This window comes from Ornithorhynchus anatinus, chromosome X1, assembly GCF_004115215.2.
Source record: "Ornithorhynchus anatinus isolate Pmale09 chromosome X1, mOrnAna1.pri.v4, whole genome shotgun sequence".
In the NCBI taxonomy this organism is placed as follows: Eukaryota; Metazoa; Chordata; class Mammalia; order Monotremata; family Ornithorhynchidae; genus Ornithorhynchus; species Ornithorhynchus anatinus.
This window is the reverse complement of record NC_041749.1, coordinates 106,077,464-106,100,587: the sequence shown is the minus strand read 5'-3', so window position 1 is coordinate 106,100,587 and position 23,124 is coordinate 106,077,464. Positions and strand designations below refer to the sequence as shown.

Genomic DNA, 23,124 nt, shown 5'->3' with positions numbered 1-23,124 from the left:
GGATGGCCACTGCAGGTAGAATGAGCCAACCTGTTTGTGGGAATTTGGAGGCTGCGGCAGTTGCAGCAGCAAAGAGGAGCAGTGTGGTCGGGGGCCTGGATTCTAATCCCAGTTCTGCCACTTGCCTGCCATGAGGCCTTGGATCAGTCTCTTAGCTTCCCTGTGCCTCATTTTCCTCACCTGTAAAATAATAACAATGGTATTTTTTTTAAGTGCTTACTATGTGTCAAGCACTGTTCTGAGCTCTGGAGTAGATACAACCTAAAAAATGGGGATTCAATACCTGTTCTCCCTTCTCCTTCCTACCTAGACTCTGAGCCCCACCGGGGACCCAGGCTGTGTCCAACCTGCTTATCTTGAGTCTACTCCGGTGCTCAGTACAATGCTTAGCACATAGCAAACGCTTGAGAAATAGCACGATTATCAAAGACATTGTCCCGGGTCTGTCTCCCCCTCTAGACTGTAAATTCGTTGTGGGCTGGGAATGTCTGCCAACTGTTGTTTTGTACTCTCCCAAGTGTTTAGTATAGTGCTGTGCACCCAGTGAGCGCTCAATCAATACGACTGATTGATTGATTTAGAGCACTAAAGCGAGCTCCTACTGTGCACACAGCGTCTTCCAATTCCTGCCTCTCTTCCTGGCTTTGGATGTGTCCCGCTCGGGGAAGGAATATAAACTGCAGGCTCTTTTAATACTTTGCTTCCCAGCCTGTGATTGTAGCCCGACCCACCAGGTGGCGCTACAGGATCAATCGGAGCAGACGATGGACCCAATGTGATGATAATGATAATAATAATAACGGCATTTGTTAAGCGCTTACTATTTGCCAAGCATTATTCTAATCCCTGGGGTGACACAAAGTAATCAGGTTGTCCCACGTGGGGCTCACAGTCTTAACCCCCATTTTAATAATAATAACAATAATAATAATGATGTTGGTATTTGTTAAGCGCTTACGATGTGCCAAGCACTGTTCTAAGCGCTGGGGTAGATATAAGGTCATCAGGTTGTCCCACATAGGGCTCACAGTCTTAATCGCCATTTTACAGATGAGGTAACTGAGGCCCAGAGAAGTTAAGTGACTCGCCCAAAGTCACATAGCTGACAAGTGGCAGAGCTGGGATTAGAACCCACGACCCCTGACTCCCAAGCCTGGGCTCTTTCCACTAAGCCACACTGCTTCTCTATGGGGCTCACACTCTTAATCCCCATTTTACAGATGAGGGCACTGAGGCACAAAGAAGTTCAGTGATTTGCCCAAAGTCACACAGTTGACAAGCGGCGGAGCCAGGATTAGAACCCATGACCTCTGACTCCCAAGCCCATGCTCTTTCCACTGTAGCTCTGTCCTTCCATTTGCTGTTCACAGTGAGAATGCACCCAAGAGAGTATAAGTCTTTGAGAGAATCTCTGGTTCACTTGAACACTGATCGATACAGAAGGGCACTTTTTTGGTCCCCTCCCTACCCATTAAGCGAACACTGCTCAGACACTAACAGAGCTTTGATAATAACTCTTCCCCACTTCAAAGCCCTACTGAAGGCTCACTTCCTCCAAGAGGCCTTCCCAGACTAAGCCCACTTTTCCTCAGATCCCCCTCTCTTTGGCGTCCCCCACCCTGCCCATACCGGGCTTACAGTCTAGAAGGAAGGAGACAGACATCAAAACAAGTAAACAGGCATCAGTGTAAATAAATAGAACGATAGATATGTGCATATATACACAAGTGCTGTGGGGCAGGGCAAGGAGGTTGGAGTAAAGGGAGCGAGTCTGGGTGAGGTGGGGGGAGGGGAAGCTGAGGAAAAGGGGGGCTTTGTCTGGGAAGGCCTCTTGGAGGAGGTGAGCCTTCAGTAGGGCTTTGAAGGGGGGAAGTGTGATTGTTTGAAAGATTTGAGGAGGAAGGGCATTCCAGGCCAGAGGTAGGATGTGGGCCAGGGATCTACGGCAGCGGGACAAGCGAGAACGAGGCACAGAGGGTTAGCACCAAAGAAGTGGAGTGTGCAGGCTGGGATATAGAAGGAGAGAAAGGTGGTGAGGTAAGAAGGGGCAAGATGATGGAAAGCTCTGAAGCCAATAGTGAGGAGTTTTTGTTTGATACAGAGGTTGATAGGCAACCACTGGGGATTTTTGAGGCAGGGGGTGACATGCCCAGAATGTTTCTGTAGAAAGATAATCCGAGCAGCAGAGTGAAGTGTGGACTGAAGTGGTGAGAGACAGGAGGTTAGGAGGTCAGAAAGGAGGCTGTTGCAGTAATCCAGTGGGATTGGATGAGTGATTGTACTAATGTGGTAGTGGCTTGGATGGAAAGGGCAGATCTTGCCGATGTTGTGAAGATGAGACTGGCAGTCTTTGGTGACGGATTGGATATGTGGGGTGAATGAATAAGTGAGTCAAGGACGACACCAAGGTTGTGGGCTTGTGAGACAGGAAGAATGGTTGTGCTGTCCACAATGATGGGAAAGTCAGGGAGAGGACTGGGTTTGGGAAGGAAGATAAGGAGCTCTGTCTTGGACATGTTGAGTTTTAGGTGGCGGGAGGACATCCAAGTAGAGATGTCCTGAAGGCAGGAGTAGATGAGAGCCTGGAGGGAGGGAGAGAAAACAGGGGAGGAGATATAGATTTGAGTGTCATCTGCATAGAGATGATAGTTGAAGCCATGGAAGTGAATGAGTTCACCAAGGGAATGAGCGTAGATGGAGAATAGAAGGGGACCAAGAACTGGCCCTTGAGGAACCCCTACAGTTAGGGGATGGGAGGGGGAAGAGGAACCCGCGAAGGAGACTGAGAATGAACGGCCAGAGAGATAAGAGAAGAACCAGAAGAGGATGGAGTCAGTGAAGCAGCCACGTTTGGATAACGTATAGAGTAGAAGGGAATGGTCCACAGTGTTAAAGGCACTTATGTACATATCCTTATACTCTAGCATATAGTCTGGTCCTGTAATATATTTCAATGTCTGTCTCCTCTACTACACTGTATGCACTTTGAGGGCAGTACTCTCCTAAGCACTTAGTACACTGCTCTGCACACAGAAAGTGCTCAATAAATCCCATCTATTGATTGATCGATCAATTGATCCAAAGCACAGCAGCAGTCACAAAGGCCAACCTAATGCTGGCTATCATAAGGAAAGGGATAAAAAACCAAACAAAAGGCAGAGCTCCACCACACTCTCAAGCCATGGGAGGCCAACACCGGGAATACCGTGCTCAAATTTGCTCACCTGCCATGTCACAGCTGGAGAAAAGACCAAGAAGGGCAATCAGGATGGTCAGGGGAATGAGGATAGACAAAGTGTAGGACACTTGTCACCCGTCGCTGGGGACAGGTTCTTTCGGAATCGGCGCGGTGAGAGAGAGAAAGAGAGAGAGAGACTGGGGATGGAAAACCTGAGTTTTATATAGAATTTATTCCACGGGACGGATTGAATTTAATTGATTATTTAGACGCGACAATCGGCCTTCCTTTTTGGGGGAAATATGGTGTTAAAGCTTCCCCTTTGGGAGGAATATGGTGTTAGAGTTTCCCTAACGGGAGGAATACACTGGTATGTTACTCACGTGTGGGCGGACACCAGGGCCCACTTATGATTTACTCACAACGTGGTGAGGCAGCTGGCTCCCGCCATGTGCTCGCCCCACCCAGGAATCCACCTTTGTGTTAAATACACTTATGCGTTAAACACTAATGAGTTACATATACATATGAGTTACATATACTTATGCGTTAAACCAGTTATGCATTACCCACTTATGGTTACTCGTACTCGGTGAGGCGGCTAGCTCCCACCCTGTTCACGTCCCACTCGGGAGGCACCCACTTAGACATCAAATCCACTTACGTGCTACTCGCACTCGGTGAGGTGGCTAGCTCCCACCCTGTTCACGTCCCCCTGGGGAGGCACCCACTTAGACATCGAATCTATTTTTAATGTTACATACCTATGGTGAAACATCTGGCTTCCAACCCCACGAGTGCTCAGCAGGACAGGACACTCACCCATCCCATGGCTCCTCACATGGTGCAGGCAGAGCGGCCTTCTCACGCTCTGGACAGAAGCGACCTGCAGCCGGCTGCTGCAAGTCCCATTCCTCTGCACAGGTTAGAGGCGGCCGGCCGGTATTTATCACCTGTGCCCTTAGGCCATTCCAGCTTCCGTCCTCAGTTTATCCAATCTCTGCCCTCCCCCCTCCTCCATTCCTAATTTGATTGGCACAGGGACGAGGGGCGCCTTCTGTATTCCCAGCTTGGGCTGTCAATCTGGCAGTTTTGGTTGTGGGGGCGTTGCCCCACCCTCACTTCCAAGTTCCGCCTGCTGGCTCAGGAGGTCACGAGATAGCATTTGATCACCTGGGACACCCTTCAGTCTGGCGAGACACAGGCTGAGAGGGGACAGGATTGGAGTTTACACAACCATAAAAGGGTGGATGGCAGGGCAAGCATGAAATTGTTGTTCCCTAAATTCCATCCCACCATAATGAGGGGACACCCACTGAAGCTTGAAGGTGTCAGGTTCAAAACAAACAAAAGGAAACAGTTCTGCACTCAGCAGGGGAATGAGAAGATGAAATTCATTCCCTTAAGTTGTGCCATTGAAAATATCAGCAGGTTCAAGAGAGGTTTGTGTAGATCTATAATGAGAGTCACATAATGGGTCATTAGCAGGGAAGTTAGGGGTATAGGATGGTCTGTCCCTAGCCCTGAGAATGGGGGTTCAGGAGACCAGCCAACCGGCACATGCATCCTGGTATCGCTGCCAGAAGCAGAGTTGTGGGCTGGTCAGACAGTGGGGCTGACCTGGAGAGCCTGGCTTGGGAGCTGATTTTTATTTTTATTTTTTTGGAATTTGTTAAGTTCCCCTCTCAGGATGGCACCTGGAGAGTTTCCAGTACTCTACCAGTCTCGGTTATGGGAGGAAGAATCAAGCAGAGGCATACCTATTCCATTCCTAGCTTGAGCAGTGGCTAGCGAGTGGATGGCAATCTGCTACAAGTCAAAGCTCACCTGTGCTGGGCAGCAGCAGCATGGGAGAGAGTCAAGGGCAGAGACGCAAGTTTACTGCGCAGAAGAAGGCAGTGATAAACCACTTCTGTATTTCGACCAAGAAAACTCTATGGATACACTACCAGAATGATGGCAGACTGAGAGTAGGGCATTCTAGGGGAGATATGTCCATGCAGTCACTATGGGTCGGAAAAGAATCGACAGCATAAAACAAGACTATTTAAGGGCTTGCTATGTGTCAGGCACTGTAATAAGTGCTGGGGTAATAATAATGATGGTATTTATTAAGCACTTACTATGTGCCAAGCACTGGTCTAAGCACTGAGCACTGTTCTAGATACAAGTTAATCAGGTTAGACACAGTTCATGCCCCACATGGGGCTTGCAGTCTTAATCCCCATTTTACAGATGAGGTAATTGAGGCACAGATGTTGACTCACTTGCCCAAGGTCATACAGCAGAAAAGTGGCAGAGACAGGATTAGAACCCAGCTCTTTCTGACTCCCAGGCCCACACTCTATCCACTAGGCCATAGTCTTTGATGCCCTGGATAAAATCAAAGAGACTGGGATAATAATAATAGAACTTGCTTAGCACTTACTATATGCCAAGCACTATTCTAAGCACTGGGGTAGTTACAAGTTAAGCAGGTTGGACACACATGGGGCTCACACTCTTAATCCCCATTTTACACATGTGATAACTGAGGCCCAGATTAGTTAAGTGACTTGCCCAAGGTCACACAGCAGACAAGTGGCAGAGCCGGGATTATAACTCAGCACTTTATGACTCCCAGAGTTGATGTGCTCAGAATCTTTAGGGAACTTCTTACTGTGTTTTGCCACACACAGCTGTTCCGAGCCCCAGCTCCATTCTCTTTAACTGCAATGCCAATTAAGTGATTCATTTTAGAAATCTAGCCATTTCCCTCTGGTTTTCCTCTTCCTGGTGACTCAGTTCAACCTTGGAAAATTGAGATGGTTGGATCCTTCAGCCCCTAGAGGTGATCCAGGTGGTTCAGGTCCCAGGGAGAGCAGCTCAAGGTGAGGAATGATTGAGTCCCATCAAGGTTTCACAGATTGCTTCTTCCCTGGCTTCCCTCAGGATCGGAGCTGCCTACAGAGAGTCAGCTTCTGGCCACCTCAGCTGCTGGAAGGGGATTTTTTTTTAATGGTGTTTGTTAAGCACTTGCTCTGTGGCAGGAACTGTACTAAGTGCTGGGGTAGATACTAGATAATCAGTTTGGACACAGGCCACATAGGGCTCACAGTCTTCATCCCCATTTTACAGATGAGGGAACTGAGGCACAGAGAGATGAGATAATTAAGGTACTTGTATAGCATTTACTATGTGCCAAGCACTGTTCTAAGCACTGGGGTAGGCACAAGTTAATCAGGTTGGACACAGTTCCTATCCCACATTGGGTTCACACTTTTAATCCCCATTTTTTACAGATGAGGTAACTTAGGCAAAGAGAAGTTAAGTGACTTGCCCAAGGTCACACAGCAGACAAGAGGCAGAGCTGGGATTTAGAACTCAGGTCCTGTGACTCCCAGGCCCATGCTTTTTCCACTAGCCCAAGCTTCTTCTCAAATAGAGCCCTGGTTCTCTAGCCCTGGCTCACATTGTCCCTTCTGTCTGGAACAACCTCCCTGTTTCTGTCAGCCACCCCAACTCCTATCTGGAGGCAGGTGTCTTTAGGAAGCCTCCCCTGATTTACTTCACCCAATCCCATCTCAACTCTGTTATTCATTCTTATCACTGTCATATCCACTTCATGGTAAGGATGACTACTGGGGGTACATCTGTCCTCTCTCCCCTACCAGACTGGGGGCTCCCCAAGTGCAGGCACCATGCCTGTTTTCTAACTGGGCTCCTGTACTGGAAGCTGCACCCCTCCAAAACCCTTGCTCCTCCTTTCCAGGTAGAACCCTCTCTGATATGTTTCGCCTTGCTAGAACAGAGCATCTCCTGGTCCCCTCCCAACAACAACCCCTGCTCGGGCATGTCCCATCATCACTTACATCCATCCTGGTTTTCCGCCCTCAACTCAGCTCTATGGCTTTTGGAAGGGGCCAGGGAGGGGAGGGGCGGGCCTGGGCCTGGAGAAGCCACCCACATGGTTCCTGAGGTTGGGATCGTGGGCGTCAGCAGGGGAAGGGTGAGCGAGAAAGAACTCCTCAGTGGAGGGAGAAGAGCAAAAATGAATCGTGCTGGAGAGGTCAGTGACTGGGGGAAGAGGGGAGGATATTTGATTTTGACCCTCGCGGCTCAACCCCTCCTACTCTCAGGGGTTCCAAGCGAACAAGACTCCTGGATCCTTCCAGCTCAGGGTCACCAACTTTCGCTGCCAAATCCCCACAGGCGCCTGCTCTCTGGGGGTTGATAGTCCCATCTGGGGGTGAGGCCGCTGTCTGGGCAGGCCTCCTCCTCCTCGGGGCTCCGACGAGACCCCAGAGCTGCTGAGCGGGGCTGAAGAGACCCCAGATCGGGGCTCTCTCACCCGTTCCCTTTACGCAGCCCACCCGCCCTCCCCAGCCCCTTCCCAACTACTCCCCTCCCTTCAAAAGCGCCCTTTTGCCCCCACGCTCACAGTGAGAAATCGGCAGCTTTGCCCATCATCCCATGGGCATCGAGATGTAGGGGGAGGCTAGGCGGTGAGTGCCTTCAGGCTGCAGGGATGTTTTAGCCGTCGTCTGAGCTGGAGGAGGCGCAGTGCCTGGCACATAGTAAGCGCTTAACAAATGCCATCGTTATTAGGAGGGGAGAGAAGCCGTCTCCCAACCTCCTCCTCCCGCTTCCCTTCTCCCCAGCCCCGTGGAGGGGGGCCACAGCTCTCCACCGCCTCCCCAGCACCACCCGCAGAAGTACCTTGGACTCCGCCCGCCTCTCCCTGTTGCTAGGAGACCAGGGCCAAGATGTTGGTATGCGAGGCGCACACAGCGTGAGTTTTCTATATTTTCCCGTCTTCCCTCCCCTTCTCTCACTCCCCACGCCCCGGCCCCATGGGGCGTCTGCTGCTCACCCCCCTCAGGGTACGGGGAGAACGAAGTAACGCCTTTGCCGGCCAGCTGGAGCACGAGATGTCCGCTTTGGGACTGCCACAGCTCAGGTGGCATGAGGAAGCTTTGAGAGGAGAAGGTGGAGAGGGGAGCAGAGGCAGAACGGTGGTGAGGTGGAGGTGGAGACTCCACCAGGGAGAAGGGGAGCAGTGAAAAGACACCCCCTCCACACACACACACACACACACACCCATCTTGTGCTGGGATCTCCCCCTCATTCACTCTGAGGGACAGTCAGACCAAGAGAAAGCTATAAATCGGACATACAGCTCTACTCAACCGACCGGGCTCTGCCCCCAGGCATCGGCTCCGCCCGCCCCCCTCCCTACGCTCCTCTGCCTCCATTCCCCCAGAAAGAGGGGAGACGGCAAGGAAGATATTTATCGGGGGCTGGAGAGAAAGGGAGAGGAGATGAGAGGATGGGAGAAATCTGAGTTTTGGACTGCTCATTCCCTCAGTAGGGAACTTCTGGACCTTTCGGTGAAAAAAAGTGGCTTGGGAAACGTTTAGAAACGTTTCCTCCCTCGTTTACACCGTGAGCCCGTTATTGGTCAGGGATTGTCTCTATCTGTTGCCGAATTGTACATTCCAAGCGCTTAGTACAGTACTCTGTACATAGTAAGGGCTCAATAAATACTATTGAATGAATGAATGAATGAAACGTGGGGATTGGGTTCGGGGCGGGGAGATGCCAGCCCAGCGGGAGCTCAAGCATCGATCCTTCCTGAGCACGTTCCTGCCTCTGGAGGGGAGGAAGGGAAGGAAAACGCCCCCTCCCTCCTCGTTCACCCCGAACCTCATCAGGCACGTTTTTTGTACCCGTGCCCCCGCAATCTCCCCGTCAGCCTTTGTCTCTCCAAGGTGTAGCCGCTGGAGCTCCGCATCGCTCCCGCCCCCGTAGAGGGTTGAGACAGTTACACAGAGAGACAACCAGAGATGGACTCGGAGATCCAGAGAGAGAGATCCTAGGGACACAGCGAGAGAAACCCAGAGACACAATGAGAGACCCCACAACAGAGAGACTCATAGAGACAGAGATCCAGGGATACAGAGAGTCAGAGAAACATGGGCCCAGAGAGAGAGAGAGAGCAAGAGAGCGCTCCAGAGACAGATCCAAGGGCCCAGAGATCCAGAGATGGACCCCCAGAAGGACCCACGGAGAGACCTAAGGAGCGATACAGAGAGATATGGGGGGACAGCGAGAGAGGGAGCGAGACCAAGAGAGGCACAGGGAGGGAGACTATAGGGAGTGATACCTTCGAAAAATCCTCCAGATATACAAAGACCCCCACTCACTAAGACCCCAAAACCCACCCAGAGGCGGTGACCCACGGGCCCAGCACAGAGAGACACAAAGACGCCCCCACCCACAGACTCACACGCCGCCGGACCGAGACACACAAAGACACGCCCCTCAGACCCCACACCCACACACCCCTATTCTCTTTCCTTTCTTCCGCCCCCTCCTGCTCTTCCCCGTCCTTCTTCCCCTCCCCTTCCTCTTCCCCCCTTCTCCTTTTCCTCCTCCTCTCCTTCTCTCCTAACCAGACCAAGCCCCTTCCTCCCTCTCTCCCCCTCCCTCTGTCTGTCTCTCTCTCCCTCCCTCCCTCTCCTCTCTCTTTCTCCCCTCTCCCTCGGCTTTGTGCAGCTGCAGCTGTGATGCGCCCGGGGCTGGGCAGCCGGGGGCGGGGGGGGCGGGGGCACCGAGCTGCACCGGGGCGCACTGGGGAGGGGCGCTTTGTGTCAGCTACGGCTCCGGGGCGCAGCCGCCGGCTCTAGACGGGGGAAGCCCCCGAGGCCGGCTACCACCCCCTCCCCTGGCCCGAGTCCTCTCCCTGGAGCCGCCGGGACCCAGCCCCCGCCCCGCAGGAAGGTAAGAGGGGCCCGGGGCGGTGCCGAGGGAGAAGAGAGGAGGGGAGGGAGGACAATGCGGCGAGGACTGGGGGAGGGGGGGAGATTCCGGGCGATCCGGGAAGGCGATCTATCTAGGTGTGTCCGGAAAGAGGGACCCGGCGGTATAGTCAGGGGATTCCCGGGGTGCCAGCCTGGGGAACCCTTGGTGATCCCGGTGAGCCCCCTAGGGGATCGGCCAGTGGAATCTGTTGGGGAAATGGGAATCTGGCGGCTCCGGAAAAGGTGGGGGGCGGTGGGGATGGGGGAGGGAGGGGAGCTGGCTGCTGTCGGGGGAAGGGCAGTAGAGGGGAGCTGGGTGGGTTCCGTGGGATCCGTGGGATCCATGAGGTGGCTCCCCCGGGAATCCGCGTGAGAGCGATCTTTTTCGCGCGCGAGCGCCGTCTCTCTTCTCCCAGCTCCTTCTCCCGGCCTCGGACCTCCTTCCCCCGCCCCCCGCCTTCACACATCTCCCCCCGCCCCGGGCACCTGGAACGGGCAGAGTCCCTGGAAAGGGCCAGGGAGTGGAGGAGAGAGCAGGGAGAGACGGGCCCCTTCCTTCCTTCTTTCGACTACCCTTCTCTGGCACCGTGACCAGGTCGACAGGGGGCACGGGATGGGGGGCGGGGAGTGTATGTGGAGATGCCCCCCGCCTCAACAGCGCTCCCTGCTGGCGAAGGTCGGGGTTGCACCTGCAGCATGTGTGACCTTCTGCCTTCCTCCCTGACAACTACAGCGCTCCCCCACTCGTCCGAAATGAGCCCTTTTCCCAACTCTGTGTCCCCTCAGACCCTTTGCTGGCGAGCCCTTCTCCACTTTGACACCATGATCTCAGCCAAAGAGAAGACCAAGGCTCCCAAAGACAGCATGACCCTTCTGCCCTGCTTCTACTTTGTGGAGGTGGGATGGGTGGGGGCAGGTGGGAGTAGGGCTAAAGGAAGGGACTGTGGGATGAGGGGTGGCAGCGGAAAGCCACGGCATTGATATAGCATTTGAAATATGGGAGCCTAACACTTAATGACCAGTCCCCTTACACCCCCACCTCAGATTTCTGAAATCTTGCTGGCCCGTTGACCTCTGATCCTTTTGGGGGTGAGGAGAGCACCCCAGAGCAGAGGAGAGTTCCCAGAATCTTTCCCTGGCATCTGCAATATGCCTTTCAAGAGCTCCGATTCCCACATTATTGCTAGAATGGAGTGGGGAAGGGTAAATCCATCGCCACTCTCCTCTCCATCGCCCAGGATCTCAGGAACTGCGACTCACCCAGTTCTAGGCCAGACCTCAGAGGGTTGGACTACCCCAGAGAGAATCTGGGCATTGGTGCCAAAATCTATTCCCCGCCATCACATGGTCAATCTCTAGAATTTCCCCTCTGGCTTGAATGCCTTTCTTACCCCTGGGTGGAGAGGGAATAAGAGGGATGGAAGGGGGGCGCAGGAAGATGCTGAGTGGGTGGGCCGGGGTCCCGGCCCCCTCCTCCTGCCCTCCCTGCAGCTGCCCATTGTGGCCTCATCCATCGTGACGTTGTATTTCCTGGAGCTCACGGACCTCTTCAAGCCTGCCAAGGTCGGGTTCCAGTGTCATGACCGGACTCTGTCCATGCCCTACGTAGAGACCAATGAGGAGCTGATCCCCCTCCTAATGCTCCTCAGCCTGGCTTTTGCCGCCCCCGCTGCCTCGGTGAGTCTCCTGAGATGGTACAACTGAGATGGGGTGAGGGTTCCAACCTGGGTTCAGCTGTGAGGACATGAGGCGACCTTAGGTAAACCACTATCAGTCTCCTTTTCCTCATCTGTAAAATAGGGAGAATCCTCCTTGTCTTTTGGGCAAGTGGGGTGAGAGTGGTGCTGGAATCTCACCTGCACTCACTGGTCGCCGCATCTCAGAAAGGACATAACAGAGCAGGGGAAGGCACAGAGATTCTTAAGACTGTGAGCCCTGTATGGAACAAGGAGCACGCCCAATCTGATTGTCTTGTATCGAACCCCACATTTAGCACAGCCCTTTGGCACACAGTAAGCACCTAATAAAATCCCATCGTTATTACTGAGAAACCAGCCAAAGTGATTAGGAGGATACAGTAATTTCCATACAAGGAAAGATGGAAAGGATCGGGACTCTTTAGTCCATTCATTCAATCTTATTTACTGAGCGCTTACTGTGTGCAGAGCACAGTACTAAGCTCTTGGAAAGTACAATTCAACAACAAATAGAAACAATCCCTTCCCAACAACCGGCTCACAGTCTAGAAAGGGGGGGGGACAGACATCAAAGCAAGTAAACAGGCATCGATAGCATCAATATAAATAAATGGAATTATAGATATATACACATCATTAATAAATTAAATGGAAAACTGTGTACATATATACCCAAGTGCTGTGGGGCGGGGAGGCGGGTAGAGCAGAGGGAGGGAGACACATGCTGAGAGGGGACAGGATCATGAAGAGGATGGTCAGGGAGAAGACGGAATTGTTGCTCCCCCAATCCCAAGGCCCCAGGATGAGCAGGCACCCGTCGGAGCTGGAGTGTTTCCATTTGAAACGAACAAATGGAAACACCTCTCCACCCAATGAGGGGTGAGCACATGGAATTCATTCCCACAGGATGATGTGCAGCAGAATATATTGGCAGGTTCAAGAGGGGTTTGGATAGATCGATGGATGAACGGTACATCATGGGCTACTATAAGGAAAGCTAGGGATGTAGAAGAGAAAGTGAGGGGTGTTGGGAGGTCCATCTCTATGAGGATGGGTGTCTTGGAGGGCCACCGTCACAAGGTTCCTCCAGCACAGTTTCCGTTGTTGCTAGCAGAGACCCATTCCTGGACTGGCTGGGCCTTGAGGGTGACCCAGGATGGCCTGGCTCTGATTAATTTTACCAGGGTAATTTGAGGGAAGGGGCCCCAGAAACAGGGGGAGGTATGTGACACCAGCCCTGACCTGTTCCCTCTATCTCAGATCATGGTAGGGGAGGGCATCGTGTACTGCCTGCAGTCCAACCTGAAAGGGCGCAGCGGCTCGGAGGGCAGCATCAATGCCGGTGGCTGCAACTTTAACTCCTTTCTCCGCAGGACGGTCCGGTTTGTGGGTAAGTTTTGGCACCATTCCCCCTCTTCCCAAACCCTCTCTTCCAGGGAGGGGGAGAAACTCGCCCTGAGGGAGGGATAGGGAAAGGAACCCTCATCCAGTTTAGCTCCTCCCTAGCAGAAGCAGAGAAGCCCCAAGATTATCAGCCTGCTCCCTTCCTTTGGGACTAGCCCTGCCGACCCCTGACTTTCTAGATCTGCTCCTCACTTTGCTCCAAGCCGACTTAAACCATAATGCGTAATGCCCTGCCCTCCTTTCTCCTATCCTTGAAAGCCCAGGGTCCTTCCTCTGCTGTTATCCCTTCCCACCCATTACCTCTCCGTAGCCCCTCTGTACCCCAGTCGGCTTAATCACCCATCTTTTCTACCTGCTTCTCCCTGAATGTGTGTGAGGAGATATCTGGTTTCTACAGTTCCATCTTTGACTCAACAGTTATGTCCCTTCCCTCCATCTCTGGACCTCCCCGCTCCCCCACTCCCATCTGCAGGAGTCCACGTGTTCGGCCTGTGTGCCACAGCCCTGGTCACAGACATCATTCAGCTGGCCACAGGCTACCACGCTCCCTTCTTCCTGACCGTCTGTAAACCTAACTACACCCTCCTGGGAACCTCCTGTGACTCCAACCCTTACATCACCCAGGATATCTGTTCTGGCCAGGACCTGCATGCCATCCTGTCTGCCAGGTCATCTGCTCTGGGGACTCCTTCCCTCCATCCCTCCCTCCCTCCCTCCCCCACCTTATCCCCAGCCCCAATCCTATCGGCCACTGTCTGCCGAGGTTGGTGGGGTGGGGAGCATGGAGAGGGGCCTGGTCCCTCTGGGGTCTGATTCGGAAGAAGGGAGCCCTTGGTGGCAGAACGCGGGTGGGGCTGGGGCTGGGCTGGGCTGGGGGCATGCCCTGCAGCCTGTGACCTATGGACTCACCCTGGCTGCCCCGGCCCTGGCCAGGGTCCCTGGCTCAATGCCATTCTTCCCCGGTTCTGGCAGGAAGACCTTCCCCTCCCAGCATGCCACGCTGTCGGCCTTCGCCGCCGTCTACGTGTCTGTGAGTTTGCCCAGCTCTCCCGCCTGCTGCAGGGGCAGCTATAGCCCTTTCCTTCCCTACCCCATCCCTCCCACCCCAATCTCCCTTTTTCTTCCCCCTCCAGGTGTGCACACCACCCACTCCTGACCCCAGCTGGGCCTTGCCCGAGTCCCACGGCCCAGGGGAGAGGGGAGGGGGGAGGTTCAGGGGTGAGCCGGCCCCCCAGAGGAGTGGTCAGAGGTGTCCCCCACCCCTCTGGGGACCCCCTGGGTCTCCTCCCAACCGGCTCCCCACTGCCCCTGCACAGTGCACTGTCATCAGTGAGGAGTGCAGGGAATGCAAAAATCACATGCCCAGTTCAGGGGCGGAGGCCAGAATGGAACCCAAGAGTCCCCAGTTCTGGCCCTCCAAGCTCCTTCCCCTCCTGACCTGTCCCTAGCCCATCTGTGGGGACTGTGGTGCTGACAGACGGCCCTCCTTGCACAGATGTACTTCAACTCCATCATCTCAGACAGTACCAAGCTCCTCAAACCCATCCTGGTCTTCGCCTTCGCCATCGCCGCCGGTGTCTGCGGCCTGACCCAGATCACACAGTACCGCAGTCACCCCATTGACGTTTACGTGGGCTTCATCATTGGCTCCGGCATTGCTGCCTATCTGGTGAGGTCCCTGTCTCCCATTTCCACACCCTGCCTCCTGTCCGAAGAGGGGAGAGGTAGAAGAATGGGGAGGCTACCTGGAGTTCGGGGAGGAGAGGCTCGAGGAGAAAACAGAGGAGACCTGGGTTCTAATTCAGGATCTGCCTGTGGATGTGCTCTGGGAAAGATACTCGACCTCTCTGGGTGATCACTCACAGGAAGGGTTTATCAAATCATGAAGTGGGTGGACAGGGCAAATACGGAATTCCAGCCCTACAGGACGAGGGGATACCCACTGGAACTGGGGGTGGGGGGCAAGTTCCAAACAAACCACAGGAACCACTTCACCCAGCAGTAGGCTGAGCAGATGAAATTTGCTTCCACAGGAAGCCCTTGGGCGGCTGAAAGATTCAGCAGGTTCAAGGAGGGCTTGGGTAGATCCATGGATGAGTGGTCCAGGCTGGTTCACTAAGGGGAAATTCAGGAACGTAGAGGGGAAATCTAGGGGTGCGGGATGGACCCGTTCCCAGCCCTGAGGTCGGGTGCCCAAGAAGGCCACCGTCCCCTGAGCATCCTGGTGCTGCTGTTGGAGGCTGAGCCCTAGGCTGGGCAGACTGTGGAGCTGACTCAGGATGGCCTGGACCGTGGTCCTCAAGGTGCTAGGGGAGAGATGCCTCCCACCTCTTGCCCCTGACTCCTCCCTCCCCTTCCTTCATCAGGCATACCATGCCGTGGGCAACTTCTGTGCCCCATCGGAGAAGCCACCTGCACATCCTCCAGCCCAGGATGCTCTGCGGGCCCTGACCCAAAGGGGCCACGACTCTGTCTACCATCAGAACAAATCAGTCAGCACTGATGAGCTCAATCCTGAGCCCCGCCTGGGAGGCCTCCACCGGCCCGTCCCCCGGGAGAAGCACTCACTGGGCAGTCTGAAGCGGGCCAGTGTGGACGTGGACCTCCTGGCCCCCCGCAGCCCCATGGGTAAAGAGGGCATGGTCACTTTCAGCAACACCCTGCCCCGGGTCAATACACCATCCCTGGATGACCCCGCCCGGCGCCACATGACCATCCACGTCCCCTTGGACGCCTCCCGGTCCAAGCAGCTCATCACCGAATGGAAGCAGAAGTCCCTGGAGGGCCGTAGCATGACCCTGGCCGAAGAGCCGGCACTGTCAGGGCACCTGCGGGCAGCGGCCGAGCCCATGGAGGAAGAGGAGGAGGAGGAGGAGGAGGAAGAGGAAGATGAGGAAGGCCCCATCCCGCCCTCCCTATACCCCACCGTGCAGGCAAGGGCTGGGACTGAGCGGGCCGGGCTGGGCCCCCGCGTCCTCATTCAGCCCCGTCCCGGGGCTTCCCAGCTGGTCCACATTCCTGAGGAGAACCAGGGTGGGCCCAGTGTCTCACCCAAGGGAGGCTCGGCTGTGCGGGCCAAATGGCTGATGATGGCGGAGAAGGGGGCGGCGGCGGGGGCAGGGCAGAGGGTGGTGGCAGCCGGGGTGGGGCAGCGGGCGGTGGCGAACCCTCCGCGGCTCCTGCAGGTCATCGCCATGTCCAAGGCACCAGGGCTGGGGCCCGGGGGGCCGCCCAAGCCCTCAGAGGCCGGGTCATCGTCCTCCGCCAGTTCCGACTCCTCCCAGTACCGCTCGCCCTCCGAGCGCGACAGTGGCAGCACGGTGACCGTGGATGCCCACGCCCCGCACCACCCCGTGGTGCACCTGTCCTCGGGGAACGGGCCATGGGAGTGGAAGGCCGCGCCCAAAGCGGGTGGCCACGGAGGTGATGGCTATGAGCTGGGGGAGCTGGGTAGGGAATACCCCCGCGGCAGCGGCGGGAGCGCCGGTAGCTTCCGGCCGGCCAGGAGTGCGGGCGCTTCGCCCGGCTCTTCCGTCAGCGACGCAGATCAGGATGAGCCACGCTTCTGCGGGGCCGTGACCACCATTAACGTGGCCACAGGGGAGGGGCTTCCTCCAGAGGGGAGTGGGGTGGCCCTTCTCGGGCCCGCCAGCCGTGAGTCCACACTGAGGCGCAAGCCCACCAGCCTGACCTTGACGGAGAAGGATGGGGATGCCGAGGCCGACAACTACTATAAGAAGATCCAAGCCAACCGGAGGTTCAAGGACTAGGCCGCCCAGCTGGCGGGGACAGGGACACTTGTAAATAATCCCTGTCGCTCTCTCCTTCCCCTCACCGCCACATCTTCGGGGAGCATCTGATGACTTTTAATCTTATTGCTTGAGTGGCCCTATCCTGGGAATACAGAAAACCAACTGGGAGGATCTTGAGTTTGAGAAGTTCTCACTCTCTTGGGGGAAGCCTCACGCTGTCCTCTCCTCCACCCAGAAGGTTCATGGTGGTGGAGAAGCCTGGGTAGTGAGGTTTCCTCAGATTTTTCTCCTTTTTCTGGCCCTCTCTTCCCACCATCTCATCTGGTCCCTTTCAGCTGGAGGGCTGGAACTCAACCCAAGAGAGATAGAGGAACCAGAGGGGCAGAGTTGACTTTGTAAATAGCCTGGGGGCGTGCGGGTGTGTGTGTTTTTGTGTGTGTGTGGGTGTATGGTGGGGTCGTGGCACGGGAGGGGGGGAGGAGAGGGAAGGGAGATTACATGTTGGGGATGGGCAGAGGGAAGACAGGGCATAACAGACTCTAGGCAGGGGGAGGTTGTTATCAGGCACCCCCTTAATCGAGTCACTGAGTCTTTGAAGCCTTCATCACCTGCTGGTTGACCTGGGATGGTATTCCAGAGGGGGTGTAATAGGATCTGGGGGGGTGGGAGAGGGCGGGCAGGGGGAGAAAGGCATGGTTGGGAGAGGGGGGTGGGGGGGATGGCATCCAGGGAGGGCACCCAAAGATGAGGGTGGGGGGCAGACAAAGTTCTCGGGGTGGGGTGGAACCGAATAAAGATTTGGAAACATCAGATTTAGTTTCCCGAGATTTCCATTGTGCCCACCTCAGGAAGGAGAGAACTGTGGCAAGGCCAGGGGTAGTTGGGGGCCTGGCTGGGCACTGGAAGTCATCTAGTCCAGCTCCCTGCCCCCTACGCACCTCAGTAGCCTAGTTTCCAAACCCTCGCCGATAGGAAGGTTCTCCTGCAGTTGGAAGACTCGGGTCCCTCGAGCCCCTGGCTACGGCCAGGCCACTTTCTGTCGAGCTCCTCCTAGCCGCCCCCCGCCCCTGCACCTACAGAAGGGCGGCTGCGTCAGCGATGCGGATGGTAATCACGGCTGCGCGGCCCGATAGCTCTCCGCCCATTTTCCCCTCCTATTCGCGGCTCTAATGGTGGGGAGGGGGCGGGAGACACTGTGGCTGCATTGCCGGAGGCTGTGCTCCTGGCCCTTTTCTCCCTCGGTTCCAGACGGCCGCCGCCCCACTAAGATCGGGCTGCCTCCCCTTCCTTCTTACTTCTGATCCCTTGGTCTCAGCGAAACCCTCCCCCGCTGTCATGGAGACAGGTGCCATAGCGATTCCCAGAGTCAGAAAGAAACACCAAACATGCAGAGATGCACAGAGAGAAAGGCTGAGCGAAGCACACCGAGAGGTAGAAACTACTAAGGGAGAGAGACCTTCCTAGCTCACCTCAACCAACATTTTGGGAGCCCCCCCCCAATCCCTGTTGACCGAACTACCCTCTTGCTCTCCTCCCAGAATCTCCCTCCCCTTTCCTGCCTCCTTTTCTTGACTCGGCCCTGAGGGCTCTTCCTCTCCGATTGAAGAATGGAAGCAAGAGGGATGGTAACGTGGGAGTCAGGTGGAAAGTCCAGATTTATAAGTAGGGCCCCCGCGCTCGCCAGTGGGCGCTGGCATTGAGTGGGGGGCACTGTCCACTACCTTGACCCCGTGGAAGGGCTTGCTCATAAATAAGCCAGAGCCCCAGGTTGGCGGGTGGTTAGGCCGGGGTGGGGGGGAGATGGGTGGGACGGCAGGGGAATGCCCGTTTCTCTGGAATAACATCCCATCGGTTCAACGCCGCTTTGTTGGACTTTCCCAGGGTATAGGGTCAGGAGTTTGTACCTGGCGACGCCCTCTTCAGCCTGTCCTAAGCCTCAGCGTGTGGGCCCTGGGATGGAGAAATGGGGGGAAAGGTGGGGGAGGGCTGGACTCCCCAGTCTCCGGCGGTTGCCTTAGCAACTCCCGGGGAAGCCGGAGCTCGGCGCAGGGAGGGGGCGTCGGCTAGAGTTTGCACGGGTTAGCGGCGATTCCGGGCCCTCTTGGGGGGTGCAGAGGAACTCGGGAATGTGAGCCTAGGGACCCTCCCACCTCCAAACCGAAACCCCACCCTGCCACGTCCCCTGGGATCTGTCCCAGGAAGGAGAGACTTTGGCATTGTGGCAACCCCGGCCTCCGGCACTACCTGTTTAGCTTAAATCCAGGGTGGCAAGCCCCCCACACCCTCTACCCCTTCTGTGCCATGGCCTCCTCCGTAGGGCCGAAAAGCTTGAAACCAAACGTGGGGAGGTAGGCTGCGAAATTGAAGACGGGAAGAACCTAATCTGATTCGTTTTTGCACCACCCAACCTATCCACTGCCAGAGGCCTGAAATCTGCTAGACACACCCGTGAAAGGCTCTAGAGTAGAAATCCAGGACCCTTTGAATTTCTTTGGGGCTCTCATTTTTTCCCAAAGCATTTTCACTTCAGTGAAAAAAATTAAATTAGAGATATATACATAAATGCTATGGGTTGGGGGAGGGGTGAATAAAGCAAGCAAATATTAGTGCGGGGGCAACAGAGTAGGAGAAGAGGTAAATAAAGGCTTAGTCGGTGGGAGGAGTCTTGGAGATGTGATTTTAATAAGGCTTTGGAGGTGGGGAGAGTGATGGTCTGTCGGATACAAAGGGAGAGGGAGTTCCAGGCCAGAGACAGGACGTGGGTAAGGGGTTGACAACAGGATAGACGAAATGGAGGTACAATGAGAGGGCTGGCATTTGAGGAGTGAAGGGTGCAGGCTGGGTTGTAGAAGTAGAGTAGCCAGGTGAAGTAGGAGGGGGCAAGATGATAGTGTCTTGAAGCTGATGGCAAGGAATTCCTGGTTGGACGCAGAGGTGGATGGGCAATCACTGGAGATTCTTGAGGAGTGGGGAAAACAAAGACGGAACGGTTTTGTAAAAAAATGATCCTGGCAGCAGAGCTGAGTGAAATATAGACTGGAGTAGAGAGATAGGAGGCAAGGAGGTCAGCAAGGAAGTTGATGCAGTAATCAAGGCGGGATAAATGATTGGATTAACGTGGTAGGAGGACCCACCCTCCCACCCCCAACCAAACCCCTAAAAAAAAAAAAATAAAGGTCATCTTTGGTTTGGGTCTAGAGAATCTTAGAGTGGAAGAGTCAGCAATAATTCATTAATTAATTTGTATTCATTGAGCACTTACTGTGTGCAGAACACTGTACTAAGCGCTTGGAAGAATACAATAGACATTACCTGCCCACAATGGGCTTACAGTCGGGGGGGGAGGAGATAGACAGTTAATAATAATAATAATAATGGCATTTTTAAGTGCTTACTATGTGCCAAGAACTGTTCTAAGAGCTGGGGGAGGGATACAAGGTAATCAGGTTGTCCCACATGGGGCTCACAGTCTTGATCTCCATTTTACAGATGAAGTAACTGAGGCACAGAGAAGTGAAGTGACTTGCCCAAAGTCAAACAGCTGACAAGTGGCAGAGCGGGATTAGAACCCATGACCTCTGACTCCTAAGCCCGTGCTCTTTCCATTGAGCCACACTGCTTCTCATATTACAGATATGCACATAAGTGCTGTGGGGCTGGGAGTGGGGAAGAAACCAGGGGAGCAAGTCAGGGTGATGCAGAACGAAGTGGGAAAAGGCGGGGGGGGGGGGGGGGGGGGGGCGGCGGGGCGGGGCGGTGGCGGGCGGTGCTTAGTTAGGGAAGGCCTTCTGGAGATGTACCTTCAGTAAGGCTTTGAAGTGGAGGGGGAGAGTAACTGTCGGATTTGAGGAGGGAGGGCACTCCAGGCCAGAGGCAGGTGGGTGAGGGGGTCGGTGGCGAGATGGACGAGATCGAGGTAAAGTGAGGTTAGCATTAGAGGAGGGAAGTGGATGGGTTGAGATAGCGAGGTGAGGTGAGGGGGCGGGGAAGGTGATGGACTGCTTTAAAGTCAATGGTGAGTTTTTGTTTGATGCAGAGGTGGATGGGCAATCACCGGAGTTTGGTAGGGTTTTTTTTTTTTTGAGGACTGCATCCCTGCAGGCAATGCCTTAATCCCACGGAGACCTAATGAGGTGTCTGATCTATTAAAAAGGCTGTGGAAATGGAGACTCCTCTGCCCCTATACCAACACACCATGGCTAACTATTAGGGTGCTTTCCTTCCATCCCACCCATGTCTTTCCTGCTTCAGATTTATTCCGAGATGAGGACCCTGAAACCAAAGCAAAGAAAGGCTATTATGCCTTCCAAATCTTTAAAGTGTTTCCCCCTCCCAGTCTGACGGCCTCAGCTGGAATTCTTCCTTTTCCTCCAGCTCTAAGATAACAGTTTTCACAGCTCATTAAAATTATGAATAGTTTCATGCCCAGGCTGCCTTCCTTCCTCTGGCCCACTAGTTTCCCTAGCAACTCCCTTTCCCTTTTCCTCCACCCCATCTTCATCATACCCAGCCCCCACCTCTACTCCATATCAAGCAAAAACTCACTATTGGCTTCAAAGCTCTCCATCACCTTGCCCCCTCCTACCTCACCTCCCTTCTTTATCCCAGTCTGCACACTCTGCTGCTCTGGTGAGCCCCACGTGGGACAACCTGATTCCCCTATGTCTACCCCAGCGCTTAGAACAGTGCTCGGCACATAGTAAGCGCTTAACAAATACCAACATTATTATTATTAACCTTCTCACCGTGCCTCGTTCTCGCCTGTCCCACCATCCCCCTGGCCCACCCCTGGTCCTACCTCTGGCCTGGAATGCCCACCCTCCTCTAATCTGCCAGTCACACTTCCCCCGGTCAAAGCCCTATTGAAGGCTCACCTCCTCCAGGAGGCCTTCCCAGACTAAGCCCCCTTTTCCTCAGCTCCCCATCACCCCTACTCGCTTCCTTTGCTCTACCCCCTCCGCCCCACAGCACTTGTGTATATGTACATATCTATAATTCTATTTATATTAATGCCTGCTTACTTTTGATGTGTCTATATCTATAATTGTTTATATTGACGCTATTGATGCCTTTTTACTTGTTCACTTATTCATTCAATCGTATTTATTGAGCGCTTACTATGTGCATAGCACTGTACTAAGCACTTGGAATGTACAATTCGGGAATAGAGACAATCCCTGCCCAATAATGGGCTCACAGTCTAAACTGGGGAGACAGACAGCAAAGCAAAACCAAACAAGTAGTCTGGCTTAGATATCAAGATAAAATAGAATCATAGATATATACACATCAACAAAAGAGTAATAAGTAACATATATATAAATATACAGAGTGCTGTGGGGAGGGAAAGGGGGAAGAGCACAGGGCAGGAGAAGGGGCAATGGGGAGGCGCAGACTTGTTTTGATGTCTGTCTCCCCACTTCTAGACTGTGAGCTCGTTGTGGGCAGGGATTGTCTCTTGCTGAATTGTACTTTCCAAGTGGTTAGTACAGTGCTCTGCACACAATAAGCGCTCAATCAATACGATTGAATGAATATTCATGAGTTAGTGGGAAGGGTGATGGGCTTCCCACCCTCCTCCAAAGGAACAGCAGCTGTAAACCCTCCCTTTCCCCAAGCCAGGCAGACTGGCAGCTGCAAAACTCATTGTAGCAAGGGTCCCCTACTAAGTGGGAGGAAGCAGATGGGGCGTGGCCCAGCTAGGCCAGAACACAGGAGTCCAGACGGCCTCACACGTCATTCATTCAATAGTATTGATTGAGCGCTTACTAAGTGCAGAGCACTGTACTAAGCACTTGGAATGTTCAATTCGGCAACAGAGACAATCCCTGCCCATTGACGGGCTTACAGTCTAATCGGGGAAGATGGACATACAAAAACAAGACAACTTAATCATGATAAATAGAATCAAGGGGATGTACACCTCATCAACAAAATAAATAGGGTAATAATAGAGAAAGGCAGCGATATCATCACCTTGCCCATGAAGGATTGGTGGCATTTGTTGGCCAGGCAGACACACCTCTCCCAACCTCATCCGCGGCAGGGTGAGGATGGCAGGGAGTCCAGTCAATTGGTTTCCCCACCCCAGGTGAGGCAAGATCAGAGCAGGGTCAGGAGGGACCCTGGCACAACCTGTAATCCACAGGCCTGCACAACCCTCTACATCCAATCGTTTTTATCAACCTAGTCCCAAACTTGAACAGGATTGTCTCTCTCTCAGCAATCACAACCTCAAATACCATGGGACTCTTGGAGTCCCAAGAGCCTAATGATTTAGGAGTCATCCTGGAGTTAGGTATTGCCAGATT

At 54.2% G+C, this 23,124-nt stretch overlaps 1 protein-coding gene and 1 non-coding gene across 3 annotated transcripts; both read left to right on the top strand.

Annotated features, from left to right (window-relative positions):
* The first annotated feature begins 4,857 nt into the window (after positions 1-4,857).
* On the top strand, positions 4,858-4,995 carry LOC114806868. Its single transcript, XR_003754924.1, has one exon. It is a non-coding gene; the product is annotated as a small nucleolar RNA SNORA7 (small nucleolar RNA).
* Positions 4,996-9,638: 4,643 nt separating this feature from the next.
* Positions 9,639-16,990, top strand: PLPPR3 (phospholipid phosphatase related 3). Of its 2 annotated transcripts, XM_001507045.3 has the most exons (8): positions 9,639-9,940; positions 10,747-10,857; positions 11,452-11,637; positions 12,918-13,047; positions 13,534-13,729; positions 14,034-14,091; positions 14,557-14,730; positions 15,428-16,990. In XM_001507045.3, the coding sequence occupies exons 2-8, from the start codon at positions 10,783-10,785 to the stop codon at positions 16,829-16,831; spliced, it is 2,223 nt and encodes a 740-aa protein (XP_001507095.1). In that variant the 5' UTR covers positions 9,639-9,940; positions 10,747-10,782; the 3' UTR covers positions 16,832-16,990. The 2 variants fall into 2 exon arrangements, with proteins under 2 accessions (XP_001507095.1, XP_016082903.1); XM_016227417.2 differs by lacking the exon at positions 10,747-10,857.
* Positions 16,991-23,124: the final 6,134 nt, after the last annotated feature.